A 19,188-nucleotide genomic window follows, 5' to 3' on the forward strand; every position below is an offset into this window, starting at 1 on the left:
AAGAAAAGCTGAAGACACACCCAGAGATAATCAAAATGCTTCTATGAAAGTGAGAGGAAGAGGAAAGATTACTGAGCACCCTTCAAAAACACAAAACTTCCCTCCAGCTCTTGTCAAACTTTGTCCAGGATTGTGAATGCCACACCTTGGCTGACAGAAGCCAGCAGGAATGTCAAAGGAAATGCAGCTTTGGCTTCTTAATTCTCCCTGAAAGTGGTTCACTTTCACCTGCAGAGACCCCCAAGCTAATCAGATATTTAACAGCTATCTGCAAAGCCAAGGCTGAAGTCATTTTTGTACCACAAACTGATAAATGTAATTTTATTTCTGTTCTGATTCATTGCAATACATCGTAAACCAGAGCATTTATTAAAAGCCTCTTCCCACCAGGTGTAAAAACCTTTTATTTTGTGTGCACCCCAACATGGAACATGCAGCCAGTCACAGACACAGAGGTCATTGAGCCCTCATGGAAAATACAGCAAAAACAGATGATCAGCAGCTGGAATGGAAGCCATAACATTTCCAACAGAATAGTGCAAACATAAAAGCCAAAAAGTGATTACATTATTTTTTTATAAGTCCACCCATCTTCTCCTGGGAGGAATATTTCCAAGAAGAATTTGCACTGTGGGTGTACAACAACTACTTATGTGTTTTGTCTGAAAATGCTGAATTTACCTACAAGGCCTGTCAATGAAAAGAAATGACTACAAAAACTTGTGATATTTAACAGAGATGGAGCAAACATTCCCCTGGTGTAGTCATCTGCAATAACCATGAAACAAATCTTGATCATATCTGTACATTTGTGGGATATCTCTTTTTTATTGCAAATGTGTCTCAAGCAGGGCAGCAGCTCTGTTTCCATTCATCCTTTAGAAAAGATGCTGTGACAAGAATTTCAAACACCATTCATGGCCAAATACTGCATTTGGATTTCTTGCAACTAAGAAATGAAAAGGAATGTTCCTTTGCTCCAAGAGAAGTGTTTCCAATTCTGTGTCATGCATTAAAAAAATCAGATGAGAACCCCAAGAGTTGACATAAGGATGTGATAAAACTTTCAGGTTTTGTGGAAAGAAGCATTTTTCAGTTTCCTCTTAATAAATGAAAAACCCACATGCACAGTGCAAAGAAATATATTATGTTTAAACATGTAAAATATGTCAGCTTGAACATTTTACAGTTTAATGAAAAATGCTTTTTTCAGGACAGTTAATATTAGGTTTGCTGGAGAAAAAAATAAAAATCTTTTATTTTCTCTATATCAGAGTCCAAAAATTACAATTTTTTTTCCTAGCTGTAAAACCCCAGCATTGGGATATTTATGCATTGTGAATTAGAAGCATTTTTTACTGGCTATCAAACTTTTTATAGCATTAGCTCTACTTGCAACATGTTTTCATTAAAATGAGAATGTGGAAAGCAGTAAAATGAATATAGACCCTCATCAGTAGCAGTGAGGCTTTATGGTGGTCACGGGATCAGCTCTCTTCTATTTGTTACAGCTCATGATCAGACAGCAGGACAAACCTCTTCCTTTTCACTGATATCAACATAAATTGTGCTATTGAATGGATTTAATATGTAGAAGTTATAAGTAATTCTTTAACTTTCATTTTATTGAACCTGGTGCTTCCTGCCTTAGGCTTGTGCTCGATCTTTGGTGTCCATATAATTCCCATTTAGCGCAGATATAAAGGTAAGCTGGGACTAAGGAGTGCCAAAATTTGGGAGAATTTAATTTAACTCTTGGTTAACACCTGAAGAAAACTTGGCAGGAGCACGTCTCTCATAAAGGGAAACACGAGTGCTCCCTTGGCCTCCCTCAGAACAGACACAAACACATTTCAGCTTTGAACCCTGAGGCCCAGAAAGGACAGACTGCCGCAATAACTGATTTATTAACTAACTACATGTTTAAATTAATGTCAGCGTGCTGCTTTGTGTCCCCTGCTCACACCCCCAGACCTGCAAAGCCACCACGGTTCCACAGAAGTGATTCCTGCATATCAGTGATGTGAATGAAAATCCAACAGCTTCCAGATTTACAGATTGTTCCAGCAATAGCCTCAAAAATCCCTAAAGCACCTGAGGCCTGAGCAGCTCTGGCAGTTTTGCTGCATATATATAGGAGCACCACAAAAATAACTCACCAGTTGTATAAAAGGGTGTAATATTCATAGCTGGAAGTAAATATTATTGCTTTTCACTTTCCCTGCTGTGGAAAAACCAAAGGTGACTAAAGGCACAGAGTGAGCACATCCAGTATTTCAGTCAATTCACTTTGATTCCCCTTATGAAAATAAAGGTGTGAAATCAAAGAGCTCCCTTGTTGTGGGAGTCCAGAGCATCCCTCTGGCTGCCCTGGGACCCCCCTGGACAGAGCCCCCAGAGACACTGGCTGGGATCTCTGCCCATGGAAAAGAGTTTTCAACCTTACAGGATCAATTACCAGCTCTGAGTGTTTGATATCAGTAATAATTAAGTGTGGCACGGGTGCAAAAGTAAAATTTTAGGATTCTAGATGAGGGGTCCAAAGGGGACAAGATGGAGGAAATTGGGTGTGCCTTGTCCTTTTTCTCCTTCTTCATGCCCTCCATGTCTCACTGTGGTGTTGGCATTTTTCTGTTGGTTCAGGCTGGGGACACACTGTCCAACGTAGGTGACAGATATTGGCACGTTCTTGTAAATGCAGCCCAGGGAGTTTCTGGTATTTAATGTTTGTCACATCCCACTGAGGGCAGAGCCCCACACGCTGCCCTGAAGGACAGAGCTGGGCAGGGCAGCAGAACATGTGAGAGATAAACAGAATAAACAACCTGGAAACCAGCACAGACCAATTATGGCTTCTGCTTTGGCAGCGGGGCTGAGAGACAGAGAATTTCTACAATCTGGGAATCATCAATACCTCAGATTCTGACACCTTGTAAGCTGCTTTTGGGAAGGCCCTAAATCATTGCTCCATTAGTGCAGGAGAACGAGGACAAGCCATGGCTTTGAGAACCTTTTGATGTCCTCACTCCTGGGCAGAATGAAGAAAGGTGCAGCAGCTGGCTCCAGCAGCCCTTGGGATTCTGCAGGACAGCTACAATAAAACCTGGATGAGTCTGAACACGTTGGTGATTTCCTGGGAAACCAACCCCAAGGGTGGGAAAAGGGAAGGTACATGAGAAGAGGAGCAGACTCATTCAGGGCTCTGAGCACTTGATCTCAAAAGCTGACAGCAAAAGTGCTGTTGCAGAAAATAGTCCTTTGCCATCCACACTACACAAGAAAATAAGGAGAAAAAAGATTCAACCCTGGATCTATCTTAATCCTTAAATTTGTGCTAAAGGGCTTCCCCTTTGTCAGAGGACTAATCCTAGCAAATGACAGCCAGTCTGTCATTTCACTTCTCTTTATTCCTTTTAAGTGTTAGCACTCTGCTGTTTCTTGACTTTTACACACTTTATTTTCTATTTCCTAAAGGCTTTAAAATTTATTTATTTTTTAAAGCACAGTCCTGGATGTCTCCAAGACGACAGGGATGTGGAACAGGAAGTTTCACTTCCCTTGCTTATTCTTTTGTAATCATTTATTCCACACTTAATTAAGCAGGAGATGCTAGATTTGGACAGGATTTTGGACTTGGGTCTAGAAATCAGAAGGTTTATAATCTTTAAGCTGTGTCCAACCTGGCCTTGGACACTTCCGGGGGCAGCCACAGCTGCTCTGGGCACCCTGTGCCAGGGCCTGACAGCCAAAAATTCCTTCCCAGTATCCCATCCATCCCTGCCCTCTGGCAGTGGGAGCCATTCCCTGTATCCTGTCCCTCCATCCCTTGTCCCCAGTCCCTCTCCAGCTCTCCTGGAACCCCTTCAGCCCTTGGAAGAGGCTCTGAGCTCTCCCTGGAGCTGCTTCTCTCCAGCTGAGCACCCCCAGCTCTTCCAGCCTGGCTCCAGAGGAGCTCCAACCCTCGGGGTGTATCCATGGCCTCCTCTGGACTTCCTCCAGCATCTCCACGTCCTTTTGATGTTGGATCCCAGGGCTGGAGGCAGCTCGGCAGGTGGGGCAGAAGGACAGAATTTGCCTCCTCCATACTGGTGTGGGATCAGTCCAGGACTGGAGGTTTTTTCCCCACACGGTTGGGGCATGTCCAGCTCTCACCAGCAGAGCCTGAGCCCTTCTCCCAGGGCTGCTCCATCGGTTCCCCCCATCGGTACCGGGGCTTTTCCCGGCCCAGCTACAACACCCGCACTCGGCCTCGCTCGACCCCAGTGTTCTTCTGGCCTCACATCCCGCTCCAACCATCAAACATTCCAAAAACCCTTTGTTTTAAAGCTGCACCTCCGTGGAGGATGCAGCCAGAGCCTTTGGGGCAGAGCACGACGGGGTGCACCTGGCACACAACCAGGGAGAGGCAGGGAGGTGCCGGGAATACAACCGGGAATAGGCGGGGAGGTACTGGGACATAACTGGGTGCACCTGGGACATAACCCAGAATAGGTGGTGAGGTACCAGGACACAGAATCCCAGAATAATGAGCTTTGAAGAGACCTCTGAGATCATCAAGTCCAACCTATGCCCTAACACCACAACCAGACCACAGCACCAAGTGCCAAGTCCAATCTTTTTTAAACACAGCCAGAGATGGTGATTCCACCACCTCCCTGGGAAAACAATTCCAGTGCCTTATTACTGTTTTGGTGAAAATTTTTTCCTAATATCCGACCTAGACCTTCCCTGACATAGCTTGAGACTGTGTCCTCTTGTTCTGTCAGTGCTGCCCGGTGGAAGAGACCGAACCCCCGATATAACCGGGTACACCTGGAACTTAACCGGGTACACCTGGGATGTAACTGGGAATAGGCAGGGAGGTACCGGGACATAACTGGGTACACCTAAAACACAACCGAGACTAGATGGGGAGGCACCAGGCACACAATGTGGAATAGGCGGGGAGGCACCCGGGACTTAACCGGGTGCACACATGGGACACAGCCGGGTACACCTGGGATATAAGGATATAACCGGGTGGACCTGGGACATAACTGGGTGCACACATGGCACACAACCGGGTGCACCCGGGATAAACAGATATAACAGGGTGCATCTGGGACTTAACCGGGAATAGGCGGGGAGGTACCGGGACATAACCGGGTGCACCTGGGACATAACCGGGTGCACCTGGAACATCACCGGGAATAGGCGGGGAGGTACCTGGGACATAACCGGGTACACCTGGGCTATAAGGATATAACCGGGTGCATCTGGGACTTTACCGGGTACAGGTGGGACACACCTGGGTGCACCTGGGACATAACCGGGTGTACCTGGGATATAACCGGGAATAGGCGGGGAGATACCTGGGACATAACCAGGTGCACGCATGGCCCACAACCGGGTACACCTGGGATACAAGGATATAACCGGGTGCAGCTGGGACTTTACCGGGTACAGGTGGGAACAGCCGGGTGTATCCGGGCCAGGCGGAGCGGCAGCACGCCCAAAGGCCGGCGCCGGGCGTGCGCTCCCTTTGTGCGGAGCCGCGGGCGGAGGGCGGCCGGGCCGGGCCGGGCTGGCTCCGCCCGCACCACATGACTCCGCCGTCGGGAGAAACTTTTCCCGTCCCGCGGTCGGAAAATGGCGGCGTAGGGAGCGGGGCCGTGGCATCCCGGCGGCTCCCGGCGCCATGACCCGCTGGGTGCCCACCAAGAGGGAGGAGAAGTACGGCGTAGGTGAGGACGCGCCTGTTGCGCACCGGGGCTGCCCCCGGCTCCGCGGATGGCCGGCGTGCAGCGCCGCGTTCTCCTCCGGTTCCTGCCTCCCCCGCCCTCCTCCCGGCTACTTGAGGGGTTGTCTGGGAGCCAGGGAAAGTTGCCTTTCTCCCTGGCTGCGCTGCTGCCGCTCGAGGTGTTTGTTTTCCCGGCGGCTCTCGCTGCCCGGCCGGGGCGCAGGCAGCGCGGTCCCGGCTGGGATGCTCGTAGGGATCGGGGCTTTCCTGCGCGCCGGGATCCATTTCCTACCCCGCTCCTTCCGTCCCGCCCGAGCAGAGCAGGATTGTTCCGCTGCCGGCCCGGACATCCCCGCTGGGACTCAACCGGACCAAACCCCGGTGAGGTTCGTGCTTCTCTCGGCACGAACCTCCCGAGTTTAACGATGTTGCGTTCGGAGCAAAAGGTTTTATTCCGGCGGTGCGGCGCAGAGAACTTTAGCGGCATGAATGAGCGCTTGTGTGGGGGAAGGAAATAATAAATTGGACTATTCAAATTGGAAACGTGAAGTTCAATGCCCGCCGCAGTTCTTGGGTTGGATTGATAGTGAGGAACAACTTTTCATAGAAACGCACAGCTAAACCTCATCGACAAAGCGAGCAGGAAGAAGGGAGTTTCTGAGGCTGAGTAAAGCCTGAGTGAATTGTGGGAATTAATTTTAAATCCTGTGTGTGTGTCCCTAGAAAACGACAGCTTGGCTTTTAAAAATGACTAGAAAAATCCTAATTCCAGTGTGTGGGACCTGTGGGTAATTCCAGCGCTGAGGATGCAGGACAAGCGCGGGGAAGCAGAAGTGCCACCGATGGCAGTCGCTTGTTAAGTTTCCAAATTTTCTGCCGGGTGGGGTGGGATGGATATTTCGGAATGACTGAATTGTCACGTAGAATGAGCTGATGTTAAAGCCAGTGACACTCGAAAGCAAGTTCCTCTTTTGCAGGAGGGCTGGTGCTGTGGTGGGAGGGACTGCCCAGGCCCAGCTTTCCAGGAATGTCTTGAAATTAATTTGAAAGTGGCATGAGAGAAAAAAGTGAAATAGATTTGTTTCGTAACATAGCTTCAGTGTACTTACATCTCCAGTGTGGGGGATTGCATGTGTGCTAAGAAAAGTGGGTTTAAATGTAATTTAAGGGTAAAAAACCCTTCCCAGTTTGAAAAAGCCCATGCAACGTGCCTGGTTGGTATTTTTTGTGTCCGCTGCTCTGCAGAGGTGTTTGCTATGGTTTTATAGTAGATTTATGTTTCTCTGATAGTTTGTTTTCTTTTTCCTGCAAGAAGGGAGAGATCCTCACCAAACGGGGATTTCTCTGCTGCATGACAGAGATGTGATGTGAGGGTTGAAAGTGGATGAAGTGTCACAAGGAGATAAATTTAGAGCTAATTGAACATTGGATTCACTGCCGGTGCCATTCTGTTATAGGCTTCTTTGGGCAGAATAGCTTCTTTTTGGTGTCCTCTGAAGAAAATGAATATTCCGTTTGGTTCTATGTGTTTTATGGACCTTTAAGAAAGCACACTGTGAGTCTTCTGATGTTTTAGCTTTTGCAGGTTGTGGGAGATGGAGAAGTTGATGCAACAGTTGTGTAGTCCCAAACAGAATTGGAGACAGCACTGTTAACCTGAAAATTCAGACTTGAGAATATTTTTTTTTCTATTTGCCATGATTAGTCCTGGGGTTGATGTTGACTCAGTATTGTCTGCCAGGGAGAAAATCCCTAATAGAAATGCTAATGGGACTTAGTGAAACATAATGTGCAGGGCTTTGGGTGTCTCATCAATCCATGCAAATATCTCCAAAAGGATGGAGTCACTCCAGTGGTGCTCCGTGGCAGGGTGAGGAGCAATGGCTGTCAACTAAGCCAGGAGAAGTTCTACCTCACCATGAGGAAAAACTTCTTTCCATGAAGGGTGGCAGAGCTCAGGAACAGCTGCCCAAGGAGGGCATGGAGACATCCCAACCCGCCTGGGTGTGTTCTGCTGCAGGTGGGATGGAGTGGATCATCTCCAGAGTTGCCTTCCAACCCCAAATATTCTGGGATTCTCTGTGCACGCTTCCCCAAGCAGAAATATTAGGAAGGTGTGTTGTGGCTATGTTTATTTCACAGCAGTGGGAACTCAGAAATGTACGTATGTCTGTATGCAGAGTTGTGTATATAGAAAACACACACACGTGCTTATATAACACATTTAAATCCCTTCTCCCCCTCCTCTGGTATATCCCTGTGCACAACAGAGTTTTTGTAACATCTCAAGAGGCGAAGATCCGCTGGCTGTGGTGCAGCTGGAGGAGTGATGCCAAGGAGCCTGTAGTGCCAGCTGGTAGGACACAGGTGTGTGAAGGAGCGCTCCCACAGTGGGATTTGGGGATGCTGCTGGATGCCCTGCGTGCCTCTGAAGTGCATTTGCTGCCCTGAGCCTCTGTGCAGAGGCATTATCTCAGCAGGCAGCTGGAGAGTGACTCAGCTCCGCTTCCTGAGCGAGTTCAGGAGGAATGGGTGTGGAGCTAATGGGATCATAGGGACATCAGGGTAACCTGTGGGGAGCCAGGCGGAACGGGGGCATCATCAGCTTCCTTGGAGGAGCTTTTCCCTGCTCCCCCTTGCTCCTCCTTGGCCTTCATCTCAATCCTGCCTTTCATCCCTCGCCCTGAGCTGGTGGGGAGGAGTGTGGCTCTGTGGAAGGGACCTCATGGGTGTGTGGCTTCCTCCACGGGGACATCAGAGGGTCCTGAGAGCTGTTTGTGTCCCCTCAGTGTCACACAGTGGCCATGGAGTGTGGCTGCTTAGTCTCTCATGCCTTGCTTTTAGTGTGATGTGAGATTTGTAATTTTGGTGCTTTTCCTTCTCCTGGGGAGAAGGGATGTAAGGAGCTGCTTTGGGAGGTCTGGGAGCCTGGCCAGCACCTCTGAGACAGTGCACAGTGCCTGTGGTAGCTTCCAAATCCTGAATTCTCCTGTTCTTTGCCCCTTTTCCTTTGGGCTGAGAATGCAGTGAGGTAGAACTGCTGCTACTGTGGATAAAAGTATGGTTTTTAAAATGCCTTTGTGTTCAAAGGTTTATGTTCGTATGGAGTAATCAGACCACTGCTGTGGTAGCTTTTTTTTTTTTTAAACTGAGTAAATGGTGGAACAGAAAATTAATACTATGTGCCCTTGGATGGTGAGGTGTAAAAGGAGAACTCTTCCCAGTTACAGAGCTTGAGTCCCCATCCATGAAGGGGTCCAGGGAAGGACTGGATGTGGCACTCAGTGCTCTGGGCTTGGTGACAAAGTGGAGATGGGGATTGGACTTTGACTTGATGGTCTTGGAATTTTTTTCCAAATTCAGTGAGTTCCAGTATTTTTGTTTGTTCCTGGTGAATTTTTCTTGTGTGTCATGACTTGGCAAATAATACCAAGCCTAATTTTAGGTGGGGACATTGGCCACACTTCATGGTCAGGGTGTTGTAGTGCCTCTCTGAGATTGGGAAAGCTTTTCCAAAGGGGTTTATGGAAATACCTTCACACCAGGTACACAGAAATGTATACATTTTATTATTAGGGGAGCTCTTTAAGGAGCTGGTGGACTAAGGTGGTGCAATGATCATGATTTAAGAGTTTTGTAGCTGAGTTTTGCTCTTGTAATGTCTCTCTGAAGGGGGGGGATAAGGATTTGTCAAGAGGAAATCCTACAGCTGAGTGCTGCTGCTTCTCTTCTGCTGCTTCAGGGAGGACTGTGGTGCTGTAGGTCAGATTTAAGGCTTTTTTGGAACCCTGGAGTCACAGTCCAGGCTGTGGGGAGCTGTGGTGGCATGTGGAGACTCTTGTTTAAGGTGATGATCTTGTGCATATTTGTGCCTCAGAGCAGGGAAGGAAACATTTGAAGGAGATGGAGAAAGATGCATCTTTGGAATGAATCTTGGTGATTTTAGTGGTGGTGTGCTGGGAGGTTTGGAGCTGCCTGGCAGGACAGGACAGGTGACTTCTGTCAGTGATGGCAGGGATGTGCTGTGACACATCCCAAGCCTGTGGAGCAAAAGTGGAAGTGTAAAATGTGTGCATGGAAGATTTGCTGCTGCATTGATCAGAGTGTTGGAGTGAGCACATGCAGGTTCAATTTCTTAGAGCCATCCCATGGACACCCAGCTCAGGTTTTATTTGTTACATCCCTCTGCTGGGAGGAAATGATGAGAGAATTGGGATTGTTCAGCCTGGAGAAGAGAAGCTTTGGGGTGACCTCATTGTGGACTTACAGTGCCTGAAGGAGCTGACAAGGAAGATGGAGAGAAACTCTGCAAGGGATGGAGGGACAGGACAAGGGGAGGTGGCTTTAAAATGACAGAGAATGTGATTAGATGGAATATTGGGAAGGAAATTTGTTCCCTGTGAGGGTGGGGAGTGGCTGGGATGGAATTCCCAGAGCAGCTGGGGCTGCCCCTGGATCCCTGGCAATGCCCAAGGCCAGGCTGGAGCAGCCTGGGACAGTGGGAGATGTCCCTGCCATGGCAGGAGTGGCACTAACGATATTTATTATCCATCCCAAACCATTCCATGCTTCTATTTTCCAATACCCTTTAATTCCCTGCTTGCTGAGGGTTGCATTTCTGTGCTGCCCCATCCTTGGCACCTCCTGAAGCAGAGGGCAGGGGCTGGAAGATGCACCACACCTTTTCCTGCAGGAATGACCTGAGTTGGACTGCAGGCTTGTGCCCAGCTCCTCCCAGTTTGCTCAGCAGCCACTATTGTTCTCTGTCAATAAACAGTTGTTGCAAACAGCAGATTGGAGAGGGATAACCTTACCAGATAAGTGGAAGGGAGCGTGGACTCCTGTTTGTTTTGATCCAGGTCAGCAACAACATTACAAGCTGGGATTGTTCTGAGAAATGATTCCTGATGGGATTTTCCAGGAATTATTTTTTTTTTCATAAGGCACAAACTGATTTCAGCAGGTAGCCAGCTGCCTATGGCCATAACACAGAGCTTTTATTGAACTTTGCAAAGGAAGTTTTCAGTCGGTTTAGGGAATTTTCAGCTGGTGATTTTACTCTTTTTCCTAGAAAATAAAAAATGAGGTAGAAAAGTGAGATTTTTCCACTTTACATGGTATGCAGATATGGCAGTTACAGTAGTCAGGGGCCTGATTTAAGGTGTTTGATTTGGTATTTCCATCCCTGGAAGTGTCCAGGACCAGGCTGGATGGGGTTGGAACACTCTGGGATGGTGGAAGGTGTCCCTGCCTGTGGCAGAGGGTGGAATGGGATGAGCTTGAAGGTCCTTCAACCCAAACCATTGTGGAATTCTCTGACTTCAAGTAGCACCTTGGTGGGTTTTGTAATTATCCTTTTATCTGTTCTGTTGGAAATGCCTGACCTAGGTGCACTCAAACAATGCTGATTTTGGGCTCCTTGCCACACTTGGCACAGATTTCTCTGTGTTACAAAGGCATTTTCCTTTCTGCAAAGGCAAAACTCGGGGTGGGGCAAAACAGACAACTTAAAATCAAACCTTTTCCAGGAATCCCCTCTGTGGCTTGCAGCTACAGGAGTAAGAGTTGGGATAATTTTTCCTGTAAATATTGGTGTTTCTGGAGTTTGTCCTGTGCTGCCTGTGGAGCATGTGGAGGATCCTTTGCTTTGTCTAATCCTTCGGTGTGGTCCTGCAGGACTGAAATACAATAACTCTTGTTAAACACCTGGGGATGTGTCCAGCTGGAGATAAATAGCTGGGGCTGAATCCTCTTTAATGAATGGAGGCTCCAACAAGGGACTGCCTCTAATCCAGTGTTCAAGTATTTATTCCATCCAAGGTGTCAGCTTTGCCTCTCCCCTTTGACTTGCTTCAAGTCCAAAACTTCCTCAAAATATTCTGTGGAGCTGCTCCCACTTATGGGTATTCTTTGGCAGGGTGGTGGACCACTGACAAGTCAGATTTTTTTCTTTTTTATTAAACTTAAAAGCGTTTTTAGTTCTGTTTTCTACCCTGTGGTGGCCCCCAAGGCTGTTCTGACAATAGTAATTTTCTGAGTAAGGCTTTAATGAATTCCTTGATGAGTTATTGGAATACTTTCCTCCTTTAGCTTGGGGGAGGAGGAATTGAAAACACACCCTGTCTAAACCAAAAAAAGTGTTCAATAAGAGAACTCTTGTAATTCTGAAACTTTCCATTTTCAGACTGTAGTTGTGCAAACATTTATGTATTTATAGAATTATCGGGTATGTTTATGTAATTTGTGCATTAAATCTGATTTCTGATGTAAAGATTTGTGATACAAGAAGCTGCAGTTGCTGCATTTCAGTTTCATCAGCAGAAATGTGAAATATCTCTGGAAATATTTTTCTGCTCCGTGTAGCTTTGTAACTAAACTGAAATAGTTGCATTGAGAACTATTATGTGTAATCATGTACCCTATATGTAACAAAACAAACAGATGGACGAAGAGCTGGAGCAACCATTGACTGCCATACATGAATTTGGGGGTTTTTGTATTTTTTTTTTTAGCCCTGCTGCTTTATTTCGAGTGCTGCTTATATTATTTCAGCACAACCCTTTTTAGAATGTGTTTGCAGAGGGTTTTGGTGGCTGATTTTGCCTTGAGGGTGTTGGAGTAGCAAAATGTCTTTGTGTTCCCCAGTAGAAAATACCAACAAGGGAGTGGAACAGGATTTGCTGTGTGATTTCTGAATGGGAATGGCAGAAAATTGTACATAATCAACATTTGTGCTTGTAGGCACTTGGGTTTTTGAGGCACTCTGTTTGTACATCCCTGCTCTCGTGGTGGCTGTGCCACTTTTATGGATGTGCTGCACGAATTATTGAATATTGAGGTGAAAAACCTGCTGGAGCAGCTGCCTGGCTGAGCAGGTCTTGGGGTTTTGGGAAAGTTTTGTTATCCCTGAGGAGTCCCAAATGAAGAGGACATCAGGAATGATCTCCCTTGAGGAGGAACCTCCTGGCTTGACCTGGGGAGTTCCTGGATGTTCTGGCACAGCTTCCTGGAGCATTTGGAATATTTGGCAGTGCAGGGTGCACGCACTTGTGACTGAAGAGAGTGCAGAGCTAATCTTGATTATTATTATTATTTTAATTTTTGTTTGGGTTTGGATTAAGATTTGAAAGTGTTTGAAATGGTATTTTGTGGTTTGGGATTTAGATGTTTATTATTTCTTATTTATACTACAGTTTTAAAACTTGTGAGTTTTGCAGTCTTTTGCTAATGAGTTGCAAAATGATTTTGTATCTATTTTTATTAGTTTTTTTTTAAGAAATGGCACAAATTATTTTTTGTTTTTATTTTTAACTTAACTAATTACTCATGATCTGTACTCTGGACTTTTTAATTGCAAAGGGCTAGTGAAGAAGGGCTAGTTACTGCTTTAAAACTTACTTAGTTTTATATATATTACTATATTTTAAAATTTTAAAATCTGAGTTTTCTACTATGTGATTTTACATACTTTGATTTAAACTAGACACTTAAAATTTTATTATTAATTAATTTTGGAAGCTTTTTTTGCCTGTTTTTTGTTCAAATGCAATGTTTTTTTGGGGTGTGTGCCTTTCAAACCAGAAATCTAAAATTCTCAATATTTAGCTTTCCAACACAGAGCCTCTGAAATACCTGAGAGCCTCTTGAGGCACAGAGATGCCTTCTGCAAGTGCAGCCTGAGGTGTTTGTGTTTGCTCTGCCTTCCTCCTCCTGCTTATCCAAACAAAGCACGGAAGTGCCGGCCCGGCTGGGAGCTGGATGGAATAAAATAACATTTGGGAGGGAAAGGGCCCGAGTGTCCTGGGGGACCAGGGAAGATGAGGCCACACTGTGCCCAAAAACCTTCAGCTGGGCTGTGTTAGAAGGGTTTTCCCATTTTCATGTATGGAATAAAAAGGAAAAACCAGAACTCAGAACAGGACTTGAGTGTCTCAGAAGGACAAGGAACAGATGAGTCCACACCATACCCAAAAACCTTCAGCTAGGCTGTGTTAGGAGGGTTTTCCCCGTTTTCATACATGGAATAAAAAGGGAAACCAGAACTCGGAACAGGACCCAAGTGTCCTGGGAGGACAAGGAACAGATGAGTCCATACTGTACACAAAAACCTTCAGCTGGGTTGTGTTAGGAGGGTTTTCCCTATTTTCACACATGGAATAAAAAGGAAAAACCAGAACTTGGAATAGGGCCTGAGTATCTCAGAAGGATGAGGAACAGATGAGTCCACACCATAAAAAGGAAAAACCAGAACTCAGAACAGGACTTGAGTGACTCCGAAGGACAAGGAACAGATGAGTCCACACCATGCCCAAAAACCTTCAACTGGGCTGTGTTAGGAGGGTTTTCCCAATTTTCATGTATGGAATAAAAAGGAAAAACCAGAATTAAGGGAGAGCGTGGCCAAATCCCAGCACTGCTGGTGCCTCTGGGGGTGGGCAGAGGTACAGGATGATGGGAAGCTCCACTCTTGCCTTCCTTCCCGGGATGATGGGAAGCTCCACTCTTGCCTTCCTTCCCGGGATGATGGGAAGCTCCACTCTTGCCTTCCTTCCCTGGATGATGGGAAGCTCCACTCTTGCCTTCCTTCCCGGGATGATGGGAAGCTCCACTCTTGCCTTCCTTCCCGGGATGATGGGAAGCTCCACTCTTGCCTTCCTTCCCTGGATGATGGGAAGCTCCACTCTTGCCTTCCTTCCCTGCCTCCCAGCTGCTGCTTCAGCCTTGAGCATCTTCCTGCTCTGCAGGAAAAGATGCTGGCAGCAGGGCATGGTTCAGGGCATGGAGTTGGGTGCTTTTATTGAGAAGTTGCATCTTGCAGAGTGTGCAGTGGCTGTGGATCAGAAATGGAAGTGGAAGCAACTGGTAATAGGAAAAATTCTCCTGTAGCAGAGCCTGCTGCAGGAAATCTCCCCGTGCTGAGGCAGATGGAAGCTGCTGATGAGAATTGGAGTTTGTGAGTCTTGAGGCAGATGGTGGAGGATTGAAAAGGATGCAGAGAAATCTGCTGTGCCTATGACTGCAGTGAGCAAATCCTGCCCTGCCAGGGCTGGGGATTATGCAGGCAGTGGCTTGGAATCTCCTGGAAGTGCTGTCCTGTGAAGGAGGCACTGTGCAGAGATGGTGAAATGTGTCACTTGGGCCAGGGAAGTTAGAGATAAGGGCCTGTGGGAATGTTTCTGTTGATAAATATGAGGTTAATCTCTCAAAGTGGGAGTGTATGAGTGAAGGCTAACATCAACATGACAAGAAATCTTTAATTACTGTTTTGAGGATGTGTCCAGCAGCTGTCGTTTGATTGACTTTGACTTTTTCCTGCTGCTTTGGGGTGCTGTGGGAGAATTATTTTCTTTTGCATCACTCCATGGCTCATTTCTAGCTTTTAAATAGAAAACAGTGCTTACACTCAAGCTTTTAGTGTGCTCTGCCTAACCAGAGGTAGTGGTGATGTTACCTGGTGTCCAGCCTCTTTTTTTTCCCCCCTTTGTTTCTCTTCTTTTGTCCTTACAAATTCCCACCAAGTTTCTGCAGGCATCACCTGTTGTCTTGTCATCCCTGCAGGAATGCCTTTTTTCCTTCTCATCTTTTTTCCCATTGTTATGCTGCCTTAGTCTTACTTGTTATATTTTTCTTGCCATGACTGGTAGGTGTTGGTATTTCCATCAATCCATCACTTTCTTTGACCAAGAATCTTAGGTGGAGAAGACTTGAGAGCCTATTTTATTTCCTTCTGTCTGAGCTTGGTATAGCATGTGGGTTTGCTTTTTGGTTTTATTTTGTTTTTTTTTTTCCTTTTGTGAATTGATCTCCGAAGTTTCTAATGTGAAGGGTAAATGGTGTGACTCAAACTGGTTAGGAAAAAAAAAGTTTGTGGCAATTTAATTAAAAAAAAAAAATTGGAAGTATTTTGGCTTCTGTTTGACATCGGAGTTGATCTGTGGAAGGTTTGTGTTTGGCATGGCAGGATCCAGCTCTGTCCTTCCCTGTCAGCAGCACCTCTGTAGCTGCTGACAGTCTGTGTGCCACCCCTGCCACCTCCACTGGGCTGCTCTGACCTTTTTTGCTGCTGCTCACTAACATTTGGGCATAAAGAGCCAAACATTTTGTCCAGGCCATGGCAGGAGTGTGCACAGGGGCAGCTCAGAATTCCTGGAGCACTGGGACTGCCTCACCAACAGCTGGCATTGACTCCTTTGTAAAATTAATTTAATGACATGTGACAAAGCACTGGATAAAGATCCTTTTTCTAGAGATTTCAGTCATTGAGCTTTCTTGGTGAGGAAACAGCTGTCTGTGCTGACACTGAAGTGGCTGGAGATGAGAACAGATTTTTTGTGGTGCAGAAATATTTCTTGGCCAGTGGTTTCCACAGTGTGTGAGTCAAATGGGACAAAACACCAACCCCAAGCTTTTTGATGCACAGCCAGATATATTTTTTTGGTGTTTATTACACTACACTTTATTTGTATTTGTTGGTTGTTTTCTTGAGTGTTTGTCTGGAGCTAAGGCTCTTAAAAGGATTTAAAAAACACATGAGATGTTTATCTGGTAATTGGGACATCTGCAGTTAGATGGGATTGCTCATTGCTGCCCTGAACAGCTCCAGGAGGTGCTCGTGGGTGAAGAATTTTTTTATAAGGTCTTGATCAAGTGCTGATGATGGGAATTGGACTTTGGGTTCTGTCTGGTGCCTCTCCTGCTCAATCCCAGTTTTGGGATGTTGATAGGGGTGGTGCTTGTGCAAGATTTTGGCAAAGGCTTGGTTAAACCAAGCTGGGAACGGGGTCCCAGCAGGTGGTGCAGTCCCCATCCCTGGGAGTGTCCCAAACGTGCGGATGTGGCACTTGGGGACATGGGACATAGTGACCCTGCTGCTGGGTTCATTGTTGGATGATCTCAGAATCATTAAAAGATTAGCAAAGTGTTTTTGGGAAAAACATCCCAAACCTTCTGTAAGAATCAGTTGACTCTTCAAGTATCTTGCTTTGAGCTCTGTGGGGAGGGAATTCTTATTCCCAAAAAATAAAGACTGGATCTAGCCAGATAAGCACATTTTAGTCAAGACTTGAGAGAATGACTCAGTTGTGGTGCTGCTGACGTTGTTGGAAGTTTTGTGTGGGTTCAGCTCTGGTTTGATTTTCTAGTTGAATGTATTCTTGAAGTGATTTATTAATAGATTTTTATCAATTACTTGTGCTGCAGAGGAGGCCTCTGTTTATGTACTGGGCTGTGATGACTGATGGAACTGGTTCAGATTTTTGCCTTAAACACAGAAAGTTCAGTTTGGGCTTCCTGCAACAGCTGCAGTTTCCACCGTTAGAGCACACAAAGGTGAACGTGTTCTTGGCTGAAAACCAGGAGTTTTAATACTTTTGGGGCTTGAATATTTAAAATATTGGCGTAACTACAAACTTTCACAGTCTGGGTTGTGATACCATCTATAACACAGCATGCTGATCTTAAATCAAAATATAAACTTTTAAGACCAGGAGTTCATGTATTATATTTGTAAAGGGCTGTCTGGATACTTCCATAACATTTTTATAAAAAGTGTTGAAAATATGAAATAATTCTGTGGAGAGGAACTAGAATAATTGCGTGCTAGCTTAAGTTTTCAGGATATGGGTAGTGATAGCTTTGAGAAATGCCTGGGTAAACTGAGTGAAAAGTAAAATATTGAAGATCATTAATGAAATCTTGAGTCCTACAATTGCTTCCCTTTTTGCTGCATCTGCATGTGACAAAATTTGTGTTGTTACCTTTGCATGCAGCAGCTTCTTCTTGCTCTTGAGTCATTCATGGAGCAAGAAGCATTTTAAAAGTTTAAATTGTTTTTCTCCAGAACACAAAAAGCTACTTAGTAAGAGGACTGAGTTAGATTCCTCCAGGAAAATGGCACTAATATTCTCCTCACATTTCCCAGCAGGTCCCACTGATGAGTGCTCCTGGTGTCTCAGAGGGCAAATGTGTGATTTATAGATCAAAAACGAGCTGGTTTGCTGGACATGAGTTGAGTGTGGAGTGTGCTGGCTGTCATTAATTTCGTTTTTTAGTAGTTCTGTTTTGAGGTAGAGGTGCTGCAAGTGGAGATGAGTTGAAGAGTTGAGAAATAACCACTGATCTTAAAACATTGGCTTCCCTCTCTGAAAAAATACTGCATTTTTCTAAGGTGAAAGTCACACTGTCCAGTCTAGCACTAACTTTGCTCCCTGTTGGAGCTTTCCAAACAGACATTGAAGCAGATTTGGGGAATCATGGCAGGGAAATGAGTCCCTTAAGCTGTTGTTTGCAGTGCTAGGAGCAGCATGGATCTGCTCCTTGGCCAGCAGCTGGCTCTGGCCCCTGCTCTGCCCAGGGCATGTGCTGGCTGCTAATGCCTCCCCCCTTTGCAGGGAATTCTTGGAGTGGTGCTGGGAAAATAACCCACCAAAAAAGGGGCAAAGAATAATTAAAATACTCCCTTTCTTACAGAAGAGGTGAGCGAGATACTGCGGGGTTAGTGGCACCTTAATCGCCCTCCTGGCATTAATGTGTGACCATCAGGGACATTTTAAAATACATTTTCGTTGGATGATTTTGCTTGGAAAGGAAGGAGTTACAGCTTTGAATTATTCTGAATTAAAAAGGGCAATTTGGAGGCTCAGGGCAGTGAGGGAAGGAAGTATAATTGTTATTTTTGATGTGTATCAGCAGGCTTGAAGGGTGCCTTAGCAGTGGGGAGCCAGGTTCTCACCTGAGAATTCCTGTGTATGTCTGGGATTGATTACTGGGCTACACCAACTTTGAAATATTACTTTATTACACTATATACATATTAAAAATCATTGACAATTTAAATAATAAAAAAAGAGTTGGACTTGATGATCCTTGTAGGTCCCTTTCAACTCGGAATATTCAGTGATTAGGCTAGAAAAGGCTTTAGAATTATGAAATTAACTCTTGATAAAGTAAATGACAGGTGTGTTCTTATAGTGCCAAAATTGTGGAGCTCAGGGTCTGGAAGCAGAGATTTAGGGTGTTCCCCTACTCTGGTTTTCCCCCTTCCCAGAAGTCTGAATTTATGGAGTAAAACGTGATGCTAGGTCTTTAATGAGTAGTGGGATCGTACCAGTTACTTTTCCTTATTTTTTTCCAGAGTGAAAACAAAAATTGGTATGGGTTGACAGGATTCTCTGAGGTGGGGAAATTAGAATTTCAAGGATATGAACTCTCTGTGAGAGTGCCCCAGTGCTGGACAGTGACCCTTTGTTAGGGCCAGTGGCCGAGCCAAGTCGGCTGGAAGCTGCCTGGAGCATGTGATTGCCCCTGCTTTGGAGCAAAACAATTTTTCCCTGTTTTTGCAAAATGCTGCTCTTATCTTTGAATGCATTCAGCGCTGTTTGACTGGCTCCCATGGTGACGTTTTCCCCCAATTCCGGCGTGAGGTACAAATTCAGGAAAAGCGATTTCCCATTTCTGCCCTGTTTTGGGGG

At 45.7% G+C, this 19,188-nt stretch overlaps 1 protein-coding gene across 3 annotated transcripts in view; it reads left to right on the forward strand.

Annotated features, from left to right (window-relative positions):
• The first annotated feature begins 5,566 nt into the window (after window positions 1-5,566).
• DOCK1 (dedicator of cytokinesis 1) overlaps window positions 5,567-19,188 on the forward strand; it is a 268,980-nt gene continuing 255,358 nt past the window's right edge. For all 3 annotated transcript variants that reach the window (XM_077784742.1, XM_077784744.1, XM_077784743.1), the window contains exon 1: window positions 5,567-5,723. In XM_077784742.1, coding sequence (XP_077640868.1) covers window positions 5,678-5,723 — 46 coding nt within the window. In that variant the 5' untranslated portion in view covers window positions 5,567-5,677. The remainder of the gene's footprint in view (window positions 5,724-19,188) is intronic.

This window comes from Lonchura striata, chromosome 7 (genome assembly GCF_046129695.1).
Source record: "Lonchura striata isolate bLonStr1 chromosome 7, bLonStr1.mat, whole genome shotgun sequence".
Classification (NCBI taxonomy): Eukaryota; Metazoa; Chordata; class Aves; order Passeriformes; family Estrildidae; genus Lonchura; species Lonchura striata.